Here is a 13,827-nt window from a genome sequence, read left to right as displayed (position 1 = left end):
CCGAAAGAATCCTGATCAGAATTATCCCCATGCATTCTGAATGGAGAGAAATCCGTTCAGGATGCATCAGGATGTCTTCAGTTCCGGAACGGAACGTTTTTTGGCCGGAGAAAATACCGCAGCATGCTGCGCTTTTTGCTCCGGCCAAAAATCCTGAACACTTGCCGCAAGGCCGGATCCGGAATGAATGCCCATTGAAAGGCATTGATCCAGATCCGGCCTTAAGCTAAACGTCGTTTCGGCGCATTGCCGGATCCGACGTTTAGCTTTTTTAGAGTGGTTACCATGGCTGCCGGGACGCTAAAGTCCTGGCAGCCATGGTAAAGTGTAGCGGGGAGCGGAGGAGCAGCATACTTACTGTCCGTGCGGCTCCCGGGGCGCTCCAGAGTGACGTCAGGGTGCCCCAAGCGCATGGATCACGTGATCGCATGGCACGTCATTCATGCGCATGGGGCCTCTGACGTCATTCTGGAGCGCCCCGGGAGCCGCGCGGACTGTAAGTATACCGCTCCCCCGCTCCTACTATGGCAACCAGGACTTTAATAGCGTCCTGGGTGCCATAGTAACACTGAAAGCATTTTGAAGACGGATCCGTCTTCAAATGCTTTCAGTACACTTGCGTTTTTCCGGATCCGGCGTGTAATTCCGGCAAGTGGAGTACACGCCGGATCCGGACAACGTAAGTGTGAAAGAGGCCTAACAGGTTTTCCTCCGGGATTGACCTGTATTTAGCTCCATCCATCTTTCCATCAACTCTCACCACCTTCACTCTCTCAACAGAGTTTTTCATTTATGCCAAAAAGTTCAACTTTGGTCTTTTCTGACCAGAACACCTTCTCCCACCTGAGCTCTGGATCTCTGCAGCTACTCCAGAGTGACCATGGGTCTCTTGGCTGCTTCTCTAAATAGTGCTCTACTTGCCTGGGCGGTCAGTTTAGGTGGATGGCCATGTCTTGGTAGGTTTACAGTTTTGCCATACTCTTTCCATTTTCAGACGATGGATTGAACAGTGTATATTACATATTAACAGCTTTAGTTGCAGGTTAACTATCTTAGTATGTTCTATTTCAGTATGGCTACTGTGAGAAAATTGGAAACTAAAGCGTATTGAGTCACAGAGGAATGTGAATGCATGTAATGCATGAAATGTAGGTAATAATAAACCATTTTAGAGATATTGCCAATAACCCTGTCAGCGATGAAAGATTTAGAGCCAGTAGTATTCTACAATCTTGTTGTCAATTTCTGTCATTAAAAGGGACGCCTGCTTTGGATCTAGAAAGGTCCTGCAACAATACGCTGATCCCATGGTGTCCCGCTGCTGCTGAGACACCCAGCACGCAAACAGGTAAAATGAAGCCTTACACACTAAAGGTTGGCCATGCACCAGTAATGCACTTGTATACTAGGTGCTCCAAAACTCTTTGTGGCTGCTCTCTATTCTGGAAAACTGCAACATCTCTATTAACTCCGAATGACCTAATAGGGTATGTGAAAAGCAGCTTTCTAAACTAGACAGATAGTTGCGTATTTTGTATAATTCTCATGTCCTTTCTGTTCCATGTCCGGACTACTGGAAATCACTGTATGGGATCAAGAACTTTTTGAGAAACCAGTGTCGGTGAACAGAGTTTGCCGTGCAATGCACAAATGTAAGGTGCAGCTGTATCATGCAAAGAAGCAGCCATATGTCAACACAATCCAGAAATGCCGCCATCTTCTCTGGGCCAAAGCACATTTAAAATAGACTGGGGTAAAATGGAAAACTGTTCTGTGGTCAGATGAATCAAAATATGATTTTTGGGGGAAATCACAGACTATCCAGCTTCTTATCAGCGCACAGTTCAAAAACCTGCATCTGCCTATGGTGTGGTCAGCTTACACATCTGGAAAGGCACAATCAATGCTGAACAGTATCTAAGGGTTTTTAGAGTCTGGGTGCTAAACTGGCCGCAATGCAGACCTTTCACCATTAGAAAACTTTTGGTTCATCGTGAAACGAAAGACTTAGGACTGCTCAGCAGCTAGAATCTTACATCAGACAAGAATGGGACAACATTGCTCTCCCAAAACGCCAGCAATTGGTCTCCTCACTTTCCAGACGTTTACAGACTGTCGTTAAAGGGGTTGTACCATCTCAGAAATTGGGGGCATATCGCAATTATATGCCCCCAATGTCTGATAGATCTTAGTCCCACCTCTGGGACCCACACCTATACTTCGAACGGAGCAAGCAAAGTCCCGGAAGGTGTATCACGCATGGGCGGCTGTCCTCCATTCATTCCTACAGGAGCACCAAAAATTGCAGAGTGCTGGCTCGGCTATTTCCACCAGCTCCATAGAATTTAATGGAACAGTGGCCGTACTTGCGTGGTGCTCCTCCCATTCATTTCTATGGAACATTTGAAAATAGCAGAGCACGCCACTCGGTTATTTTCGGCACTCTAAGGAATGAACGGAGGGTGGCCGCGCATATGCACCGTGCGCCAGCCAGGGCTTTGCAAACTCTGTTCTAAGAGCTCTGGGACACGCACCTATCAGTCATTGGAGTCATATCCTAACGATATGCCCACAATGTCTAAAATGTTACAACCCCTTTAAAAAGTAGTGGGAATGCTACACAATGAGATGCTTTGCTGCCATCAAGTTCTAAAGGAGTAATATTTTTTAATGAAATGGTAAAATGTGTCACTTTTAGCATCTGATATGTGTTCTTTATGGGTCTATGAGAATTGCAGCTTATTCTGTTATAAGTTACATTCATTTCCATTTTACACAGCGTCCTTAGGCTACATGCACACGGCCATTGTGCGGTCCCCAATGCACGGGCAACATCAGTGCAGCGGGCCGGACCCATTCAACTTGAATGGGTTCATGGTCTGTACGCACCGCAAAAAAATATGACCGTTCCGCGTCTTCGGAATTGCGGACCCATTCAAGTGAATAGGTCCGCATCCGTGATGCATGGTGCACACGGCCAGCGGCCGTGGATTGCCGACCTGCCGTGTGCATGAGGCCTAACTTTGTTCGGAGAACTCTGAAATGGCTGGATAGAATATTAATAGCCTTCAAGCGAGAGAAAAACTCATTAATCCATAGACATAAAATAACACAATAACACAAGCATTTGCCCAAAGAAATGTAAGTGTACACATTTTCTTCTCCTTGCCAACTATTTGTTAAATGTCTTATGGTATGGAAAACACTATACATAAATCACAAATAATACATGACACCAATAAGAGGCAGGTGCATATCACATTCTCTTTGATATATACCCGAAACTGGTTAATCAAGAAAGTCACATTTACACCTGAAGACTAAATATGACCTATTTCCAGAGGGTTATTTTGACTTTGATCTCAAGTATATTTCCACTGCAAACAACGTACAGTAAAAGCTGGGGCTCCAGACGATTAGCTAGGTACTTACTTCCAGTGACAATTTTCCAGTCTGCTCCTTCTGGCGCTCTAAATCGTTAATCAGAGAGGAATTTTGTCGCTCTAGCTGAAGAAGTCTTCTTGCCAGGTGCACACTAGAAGAGAACGGTAGAATGAGGACATTTTAAGATTTCGGTGTACCACAGTCACTTATATCCATGTACTTTCTTCTGGCCATACACAAACTAATACTTTTCACTGGAGAAAGCACCAAGTAACACGATTCACAAATGATCTGGGTGCAGGACGTCAAGCCCACTAATATTGGGGCAGCTGGTTTTCCCCATTTGATCTTGTAGTGATTTTGAGTGGCCTCTTCTGCATATTTCAGAATTCAGAGAATTATGGGAGCATAAAGAATAGATATACACTTAGGTGTCAGTGTAATATAGTACCCTATCTAAGGGCAGCATTTTACAGCCACAGGTCCATACTGCCAAAATGGCACACAAATAACACTGTGCAACTAGTCACTTTGAAAGAATACACCAGAGACAACGTTATGGTGTATTCATGAGTAGGGCGCTCCCCCGGGCCCCTGATGGACAAGCTGCTGCATCGTCACGATGGAGGGGGTTTGGGAGAGACAGGGGAGCACTCTCCTCATGACCACACCAGATTCATAAAATATGCATACAGTATAAAGGTTAACAGGGTGTTCTTATCTGGATATTAATGTCTGACAGGTGCAGGTTCTGCACTTTCTCGAGAACAGGGGCTAGATTTGCACCACTGGGAATGGAGAGGTGGCTGCACATGTACAACTTTCTCCATGCAGTTATAGGTGGTCAAAAAACAGCCAAGCCCTACTGAGATTGCCAAATTCTCCGAAGCTTCTGAAGGCAGTGGATGAACCAACACACCAACTTTAACAAGTATTACAAGTTTGTTGTCCAGCTTTCCCATAGCTATGAACAGCAATACAAACATTTATTATTCAAGGAAATATTTTAAATATACTTTCTAATACTCAACATATGGACCAGTCATAAACGAGAACCTGCCGAGATCAAGATCTTGTCTACTTATGAAATAGACTGACCGCTCAGCGCAGGAATAGTGAATAAAGACTGTGCTATACGAGACAGATAGCATGATATATGTACCATTTATTCTGCCTTTTAGATGTAGATAGCCAGGTGTCTAGGGAAAATGATAGAAAACTGGCTTAAATAGATTTTAATAGCTATAAGAGTCCAAAGTTAAAAACAACTAAAATACAAACATAGGGAGAGTAAGACTCATTTATAAGACACGTAATATTGATCCCAAACTATTAACATGCTTTAAAGGGCTGTCTCACATCAGCAAACGGCATTTATCATGTAGAGAAAGTTAATACAGTGCACTTACTAATGTATTTTCATTACCCATATTGCCTCCTTTGCTGGCTTCATGCATTTTTAAATCACATTATACACTGCTGATTTCCAGGGGTTACGACCACCCTGCAATCCAGCATTGGTGGTCATGCTTGTACAATATAGGAAAAAGAACCAGCCTCTCTGGCGGCCGGGACTGTGGAAGAGCACATAGGCACAAATCCTGCCCCAGGCACCTCATATCTGTGCTGCAGCAGTGTCCATAACCCCTAGATACGAGCAGTGTATAATGTGATGGAAAAATGAATCCAGCCAGCAAAGCAGGCAATATGGACAATCACAATACATTAGTAAGAGTATTGTATTAACTTCATCTACATGAAATGAGACAACCCCTTTAACCCCTTCAGGACCCTGCCATTTTTCACCTAAAGGACCAGGCCATTTTTTGCAAATCTGACATGTGTCACTTTATGTGGTGATAACTTCAAAACGCTTTTACTTATCCAAGCCATTCTAAGACTGTTTTCTCGTCACATATTATACTTCATGAGAGTAGCAAATTGAGTCAAAATACTTCAATTTTAATTTTCAAAAAAATACCAAATTTACCAAATATTGGGAAAAATTATCAATTTTCAAAATTTCTATTTCTCTGCTTTTAAAACAGATGGTGATACCTCCTAAAATAGTTATTACATGACAATTCGCATATGTTTACTTCACGTTTGGATCATTATGTAAATTACATTTTCCTTTTTGGGACGTTAGAAGGCTTAGAAGTTTAGAAGCAAATCTTGAAATTTTTCAGAATGTCTGAAGTCACTTTGTTAGGCTTACATAATACTGTAGAAACCACCTATAAATAAATGGCCCCATTTTAGAAACTACACCCCTCAAGGTATTCAAAACGGATTTTACAAACTTTCTTAACCCTTTTAGGAAGACCACAAGAATTAACGGAAAATGTAGATGAGATTTCAGAATTTCACTTTATTGGGAGATTTTCCATTTTAATATTTTTTTTTTTCCACTAACAAAGCAAGGGTTAACAGCCAAACAAAACTCAATATTTATTACCCTGATTCAGTAGTTTACAGAAACACCCCATTTGTGATCGTAAACTGCTGTATGGGAACACGGCAGGGCGCAGAAGGAAAGGAACGCCAGGTGGTTTTTGGAGGGAAGAATTCACTGGGATCATTTTAAGTTGCCATGTCACATTTGAAGACCCCCTGATGTTGAAACTCCCAAAAAGTTATCCCATTTTGGAAATTACGGGATAAGGTGGCAGTTTTGTTGGTACTATTTTAGGGTACATATGATTTTTGGTTGCTCTATATTACATTTTTTGTGAAGAAAGGTATAAAAAAATAGCTGTTTTGGCACCGTTTAAATTTTTTGTTTTTTTACAGTGTTCATCTGACAGGTTAGATCATGTGGTATTGTTATAGAGCATGTTGTTACGGACACGACAATATCAAATATGACTATTTTGGTTGTTTGTTTCGGTTTTACATAATAAAGCATTTTTGAAAAAAATCTTTTTGTGTCTCCATATTCTGAAAGCCATCGTTTTTTTTGTTGGTTTTTTTGTTGGGCGACTGTCTTATGTAGGGGCTCTTTTTTTTCCGGTATGAGATGACGTTTGAGTGGTACTATTTTAGGGTGCATATGAATTTTTTCTCGCTTGGTATTACACTTTTTGTGATGTAAGATGACAAAAAAATTGCTTTTTTTTTTACACTTTTTATTTTATTGATTTTACGTTGTTCACCTGAGGGGTTAGGTCATGTGATATTTTTATAGAGCAGGTCCTTACGGACATGGCAAAACCTAATATGTATACTTTTATTCATTTATGTTTTACACAATAACATCATTTTTGAAACAAAAAAAATATGTTTTAGTGTCTCTATAGTCTGAGAGCCATAGTTTTTTTTATTTTTTGGGCAACTGTCTTAGGTAGGAGCTCATTTTTTGCGGGATGAGGTGACAGATTGGTACTATTTTAGTTTCAAAAGTCATTCATTTGAGGTTTTGTAATTCAAGAATGAAAAGGTACAGTAGATGATACATTATAAATCAATACTGCATTATAGGTCATCATTACAATGGTTTGTTAGAAGAGATCTAGCATAAATCGAAAATAAAAGGAAAAAAAAAAAAAAAAAAAAAAACAACCTGGATCAATTGTTACAGAAAAAGATGAGTATTACAGGTAATTGTACAATCCTGCACAAATATTTTATAGCGTGAAGGTGTATCTGAGGTCTACAGAAAAGGAAGACGACATCCAAGGATCCCAGACTTTCTCAAAGATATTGACCGTATCTGTCCTGATTGCTGTGAGTCTTTCAGAAAGAAGCAATTTGTTAATCCTATCCGTAACCGCTTGTTTGCTAAGCGAGGGTGTGCGCCACTTGAAAGCGACATGGATTCTTGCAGCCAGCAAGATAAATTGTGACAATTTAAAATTAGGCATAGACAATCCTGAGGGTTTATCTCCCAGCAAGCAGAGAGGGATCGTAGCCAAATATCTACAACCTAAGACAGAAGCAATCAGTGAGCAGATCTGGTCCCAAAACCGCCTCACTACCGGGCATCCCCACCAAATGTGTAGCATTGTACCATCCGCCTTACACCCCCTAAAACATTTTTGTGAGACCTCAGGATATATCAGATGTAACCTGGCTGGTACCATGTATGTCCTATGTAAGATTTTTATAGCGGTTTCCGCTAAGGTGACCTGCCAGGAACCTTTCGTCAGTAGTTGAGATCGTCGGAACCATGTTTGGACCGAGGATTCAAGGCCCATATCTCTTTCCCAAGCCAACATATAGGGTAGTTTCGTCCCTTCTGGGTGAGCGTCAAGAAACCCATATATTCTGGACAGGAGGCCTTGTTTGTATAGGGAGTATGTGACCATTCTCTCAAAAGGGACTAAATATAGGTTCTGGGCTGGTCCAACCAGTGACTTTAAGAAGGAAAAAATTCTATTAACACTAAACAATTCTCCATCAGGAGGAGAATGTTTCCTTAAAAAGTCACCCTTAGACTCTAGGGCACCCCTGCGGAGGAATTTATGCAATATACAGAGGTTCTTACTGACCCACCAGTGGAAGGACGGGGAATGTAAGCCCGGGCGAAACGACGGGTTGCCGAAAATCAGGGTCAGTGGGGATGGTGTAGATTGCAGCTTATATTTGAAACGGAGTGACCTCCAGAGTAACAGTGAATAGTGTGATAGAAGGGATGTGCTACGGATAGTCGGCGGCAGAGACGGAGTCATCCATATCAAGGCTTTCCAAGTATAAGGCACCATGTTGGACATCTCTAAAGGAACCCATAGTGGCTGTTTTTTCCTATCTAGATGTGTTAGGAAGAGTTGGGCCAGCCTCGCCGCTCTGTAGTATTTCAGAAAGTCTGGTACAGATAAACCCCCCTGAGATTTATGTTTACACATAGTGGCCTTAGAAATGCGTGGTCTTTTGTTAGCCCAAATAAATTTCATGACATCTCTCTGCAGGGATTTTAGATCGGCCGAGGGAATTGGGACTGGGAGGGTCCTAAAAAGATACAGAAGTCTGGGGAGTACCACCATTTTAATGATATGAATCTTGTCTACCCACGATACTGGCAAGGAGGCCCAAGATTTCAAATTTGTAAACTAGTTCAGGTTTGATCGGCAAGAACGTTCCCAGGTAGGAGATGTATTGTGACTTATGCTGGAAGGGAAAGTTACTTAACAGCTGGTCTTTCTGCTGAGGAGGGACGTTGCATGGAAGAAGTTCTGATTTACTATGGTTAATTTTGAGGCCCGAGATTTCTGAAAAGGATTTTAACAATTGCAACAGGTTGGGGAGGGACACTGCAGGGTTTGTAATGGACATCAACAGGTCATCTGCGAATAGACTCAGTTTGTACTCCGTTCCACCTATAGTCACTCCGCTAATGTCAGGGTTGTTTCTAATATGAATAGCTAAGGGCTCCATTGCTATGGCAAAAAGAGCAGGGGATAAGGGACAACCCTGTTGTGTACCTCTGTGGATCCGTATAGGGGAAGGACAAGAGGTAGGAAGTTTAAGGTTTGCTTCAGGGCAAGAGTACAACGAGCCAATAGCTGCAAGGAAAGGACCAGCTATACCCATCTTGTTCAGGACTTTGTTTATATAATCCCAGGTGACCGAATCGAATGCCTTTTCTATATCTAGCGCTAGCAATGTCAGGGGCGTGTTGTGTCGATTAGCCTCTTGCACCAGGTTCAGTACTTTTCTAATATTATCAGGGGCCTCCCTCTCCGGAATAAACCCTACCTGGTCTTTATGTACAAGGTCAGGCAGAATGGCGTTCAGCCCCCTAGCCAGTATGGAAGTGAAAATTTTGTTATCTAAATTAAGGAGGGAAATCGGTCTATAATTTGATGGGTTTAGTGGGTCTTTGTTGGGTTTGGGAATAACAGTAATGTTGGCCTGCAAAAATTCTGTTGGAGGGGTACATCCTTTTAAGAGAAGGTTACAGTACTTTGCAATATGAGCAGAAAGTAATGGGGCAAATTTTTTATAATATAAGGCCGAGAATCCGTCTGGACCTGGGGCTTTACCTAGTTTTAGGTCTTTTATAATTACTTCTACTTCCTCCTCCGATACTGGTCTGCCAAGCGACGACAAGACCTCTGACGTCACTCGTGGAATAGGAACCGAGGAGAGAAAGTTTTGTAGTTGGGACTCAGGGGGGGGGGTTGGGGGCGGAGTAAAGCTTTTGATAAAAGGAATGAAATGCCTGATGGATCATATCAGGATTAGAAGTAAGGTGCCCTGAGTTCGAACGTAGTTGGAACACTTGATTTAATCTTTGTTTAGCTTTAAGCTGCGATGCTAACATTTTGTCGGGCTTGTTGGCGTATCGATAGTAATATGAGGCTGTCCAACGAAGGGCTTTTTCTGTGTTGTTGGAGAGTATGGTGTTTAGCTGTGTTTTATAGATTGCCCAGTTGTTCGGCCTGGGCAATCTATTTCAGCTAACACTATATCGTGGTCAGACCAGGAGGAAGGGATATGCCTTGAATAAGAGATAAATGGAAGGAGACACACGGAGGAGAGGATCATATCAATCCTTGTATATAGTCGATGCATGGGCGAGTAATAGGTGTAACTCCTCTGCGACCCGTTGTGCTCCCTCCATGTGTCTGCTATATTTATCGATTCAAAAACCTTGCGGATTTCGATGTCCTGAGTGCGCGAGCGCGTTTGAGTGGGAGGGGAAGAGTGATCCAATATAGGGTTAATAGTAAAATTAAAATCACTGCACCAAATAATCTTATGGAATGTAAGTGACTCAATGACGGAGCCCATCTCGCTAAAGAATGAGATAGGGTCCTCATTAGGTGCATACACATTGACTAGACATAGAGTTTCCTCCTGGAATGTTCCTAGTAAAATGACAAATCTCCCATTAGGATCGAGGATTGTTTGTGCAACTGTCATGGGGAAGGAATTCCTTAATAGTGTTATTACACCCCTACTTTTTGAGTGGAATGTGGAAGAAAAGAATCTAGAGTATTGTGGGTGGAAAAACTTCGGGTGTGACCCTGGTGTATAGTGAGACTCCTGAAGGCAGAGAACGTCTGGCTTATGTTCAAATAAACTGCAAGCGCCATCTTTCGCTTCCTAGGGGAGTTTAAGCCCCTTACATTATGTGAGAGAACTTTATACATGGTCCGTGACCTTTAAGGGGGTCGTATGTATGCTAGAAGGATTAACGTTCTCTGGTTCAGGTACCCCACACACCCCTTCACTCCTGTAGATAAGTTCTCGTCTATACTGTGAAATGGTTGATCCATAACATAAAAACTAAACAGTAAAACAAGTAGGAATTTGAACATAGACTGACTCAAGTCAGTGAACATTGACAGGTTGGATGAGGGGGGATTTCGCCCAAAAATGGCGCGAATCTCTGTCTCCATCAACCCACTGAGGTGAGGCAACATGGAAGTCCACGGGGCCGTGTCCCTGGAGTTGGACTCCAAAGTAGGGTAAAAACAGTTATATAGCCGACGCGGGCAACCCCGTATGATTTATGTCAACCGGGAAGTGACTACATCATATGAATAAATCAGGGCCTAACAGAACATAAGTAGTAGTAGCCCTCAAAAACAGTAGATCAATAAGTTCAGCTCTGCAGGGTAAGAGGTTATCTCGACCCATATTGATCAGGGTCTAGGAGAACGACTCACGGAACCGGGGGTTGGAGCAACTGTGGTCCAAACTCTAGCTGGTCTTGGAGTTGCGGGGGCCGGCTCTGGTCCATCTCTTGGGTCATGCGGTATGCCTGCCCTTTGCAAGGTCTCCAGTCCTTCCGATAATGAGCGGATTACGTGGGACCTGGAGTTAATCTGGAAGGAGAGTGTAAAGGGGAAGCCCCATCTGTACTTGACTTGCGCCCTCTGTAACGCTTGGGTGACAGGCCGCATTTCGCGGCGACGTCGGAGGGTTGATGGCGCCAAATCTGCATAAAGATGCACGGATGCTGGAAGGCCCGGTAATTCAGGGATGTTTCTGGCAGCTGTTAGGATCATATCCCTGACCTCAGGGTGGTGAAATTTCAGAATGACATCCCTTGGCAGGTCATTGGAGCGTGGTTTGCCTAAGGCCCTGTGGACTCTGTCCATTTTCAGGCGGCCATGGTCCTCCTGTGGAAGCAGGGCGGTGAATAGCGCTGTCATGGCGGCAGGCAAATCCGTGTATGATTCCGGCAGACCTCTCACCCGGAGGTTACCTCTGCGGGATCTATTCTCGAGATCCTCGATCTTGAGTTCAAGTGCCTCTAGCTGCGCTGTGTGCGCGTCAATGTCCGTTCTGTCTGCCCCAAGCGCGTCCGCTAGGTCATCCGACCGGGATTCTAGGTCCGAGACCTGTTGCCCCAGATCATGTATCTGGCGTGTGAATTCGGCGACTGCTTGTGAGAGCTCCGTATGGAACAGAGACGAGATGTTGTTAAAGAGCTCTGTCTGACCTGGCTGCTGGTCTCGAGGCTCCGAGATGGCTCCACTGGCAGTGGAGGAGGCGGGGCTTGACAGAGCTTGAGGGGGATCCGCCATTGCTGCTCTCCCGGCACTTCTGAAAAGTTCTGGTAATGTCTGTGAAGGAGTCGGTGTATTTTCCATCCTCGTCTTCCCTCTGTGGCGGGACATCCTCATGCAGCTTGATGCGAAGTATGGAGGCTTGTGGAGCAGATATGACGGCGCTTATGAGGGGAAATTCACAGCCCGTGACACGGAGCTCAGAGAAGCATGTCTTTCTCCTCCGGCTACGCGCATGCGCCTCCCAGATTGGTACTATTTTGGGGGGCATACGCCTTTTTGATCGCTTGGTGTTGCACTTTTAGTGTTGTAGTGTTGTAAGGTGACAGAAAAATGTTTTTTTTAGCAGTTTTTATTTTATTTTTTTGACGGTGTTAGGTCATGTGATATTTTTACGGAGCCGGTCGATACGGACGCGGCGATACTTAATATGGCTACAGAAGGCAGCCATGATGCCAAAGGAATGCATAGGCTGCCTTTCCTGCCATTGGGTCCCCGTCACAGCAGCGCGGGGACCCGATGGCCACCTGGCACCCGGCAGGATCCCACACGTGCTGCGGTCAGCGCATTAACCCTCGGCACTGCGAGGGTTAATGCGCCAGCATCTGTGTTTTCATACAGCAGGGGCTCGGATATCAGTGACCGTCGGACCCGTGCCGCTGACCGGGTGGGCGCAGGTCCTGACACCCGCCCGATCAGCCCGCCGTACATGTACGGCGCTGGTCCTTAAGTCACATCCACCAGCATTGTACATGTAGGCGCGGGTCCTTAAGGGGTTGCGGTAAGAAAATACTTGTACACACTTGGACTGTCTGTGCTGTGTATGTCAATGTTTTATACAGTACCTAGTCTACTAATAGAAACATAGAATGTGTCGGCAGATAAGAACCATTTGGCCCATCTAGTCTGCCCAATATACTAAATACTATGGATAGCCCCTGGCCCAATCTTATATGAAGGATGGCCTTATGCCTATCCCATGCATGCTTAAACTCCTCCACTGTATTTGCAGCTACCACTTCTGCAGGAAGGCTATTCCATGCATCCACTACTCTCTCAGTAAAGTAATACTTCCTGATATTACTTTTAAACCTTTGCCCCTCTAATTTAAAACTAAGTCCTCTTGTAGCAGTTTTTCTTCTTTAAATATTCTTTCCTCTTTTACCTTGTTGATTCCCTTTATGTATTTAAAAGTTTCTATCATATCCCCTCTGTCTCGTCTTTCTTCCAAGCTATACATGTTAAGGTCCTTTAATCTTTTCTGGTAAGTTTTATCCTGCAATCCATGTACCAGTTTAGTAGCTCTTCTCTGAACTCTCTCCAAAGTATCAATATCCTTCTGGAGATATGGTCTCCAGTACTGAGCACAATACTCCAAATGAGGTCTCACTAGTGCTCTGTAGAGCGGCATGAGCACCTCCCTCTTTCTACTGGTAATTCCTCTCCCTATACACCCAAGCATTCTGCTAGCATTTCCTGCTGCTCTGTGACATTGTCTGCCTACCTTTAAGTCTTCTGAAATAATCACTTCTAGTTGCAATATACACTGGGAACCCCTCTAGTCTTATAGAAGCACCTATGTTAGAAAATGTTAATGAATGTCAATAATAGGAATTTAAAATGCCTGAAAGTCTAAGGGTAAGGCCACAGGGGGTATATGCTGCTAATTTTCAGCTGTGAAATTTCTGGTGGAAAATCTGCTGCATTTTACACAGGCAACAAAATGAACAAGATGCAATCACTGCTGGCAGTGTTAAGGTTCTTTTAGGGTCCATTCACACGTCCATGTGTGTTTTGTGGATCTACAAATCCGTGGATCCGCAAAACACGGACATCGGCGATGTGCGTTCTGCATTTTGTGGACCACACATCGCCGGCACTTAATAGAAAATGCCTATTCTTGTCCGCAATTGCGGACAAGAATAAGACTTGTTCTATTTTTTTCGGGATCGGAATTGCGGACCCGGATATATGGATCCACAAT

At 43.8% G+C, this 13,827-nt stretch overlaps 1 protein-coding gene across 1 annotated transcript in view; it reads right to left on the bottom strand.

Annotated features, from left to right (window-relative positions):
• The window catches only part of PIBF1 (progesterone immunomodulatory binding factor 1), a 241,984-nt gene that overhangs the window by 98,664 nt on the left and 129,493 nt on the right, over positions 1–13,827 (bottom strand). The window contains exon 14 of the mRNA XM_044285104.1: positions 3,433–3,535. Within this exon, the coding sequence (XP_044141039.1) occupies positions 3,433–3,535 (103 nt within the window). The remainder of the gene's footprint in view (positions 1–3,432; positions 3,536–13,827) is intronic.

The sequence above is a fragment of the Bufo gargarizans genome, chromosome 3 (genome assembly GCF_014858855.1).
Source record: "Bufo gargarizans isolate SCDJY-AF-19 chromosome 3, ASM1485885v1, whole genome shotgun sequence".
NCBI lineage: Eukaryota > Metazoa > Chordata > Amphibia > Anura > Bufonidae > Bufo > Bufo gargarizans.
This window is presented reverse-complemented; position numbering and strand designations above follow the sequence as displayed.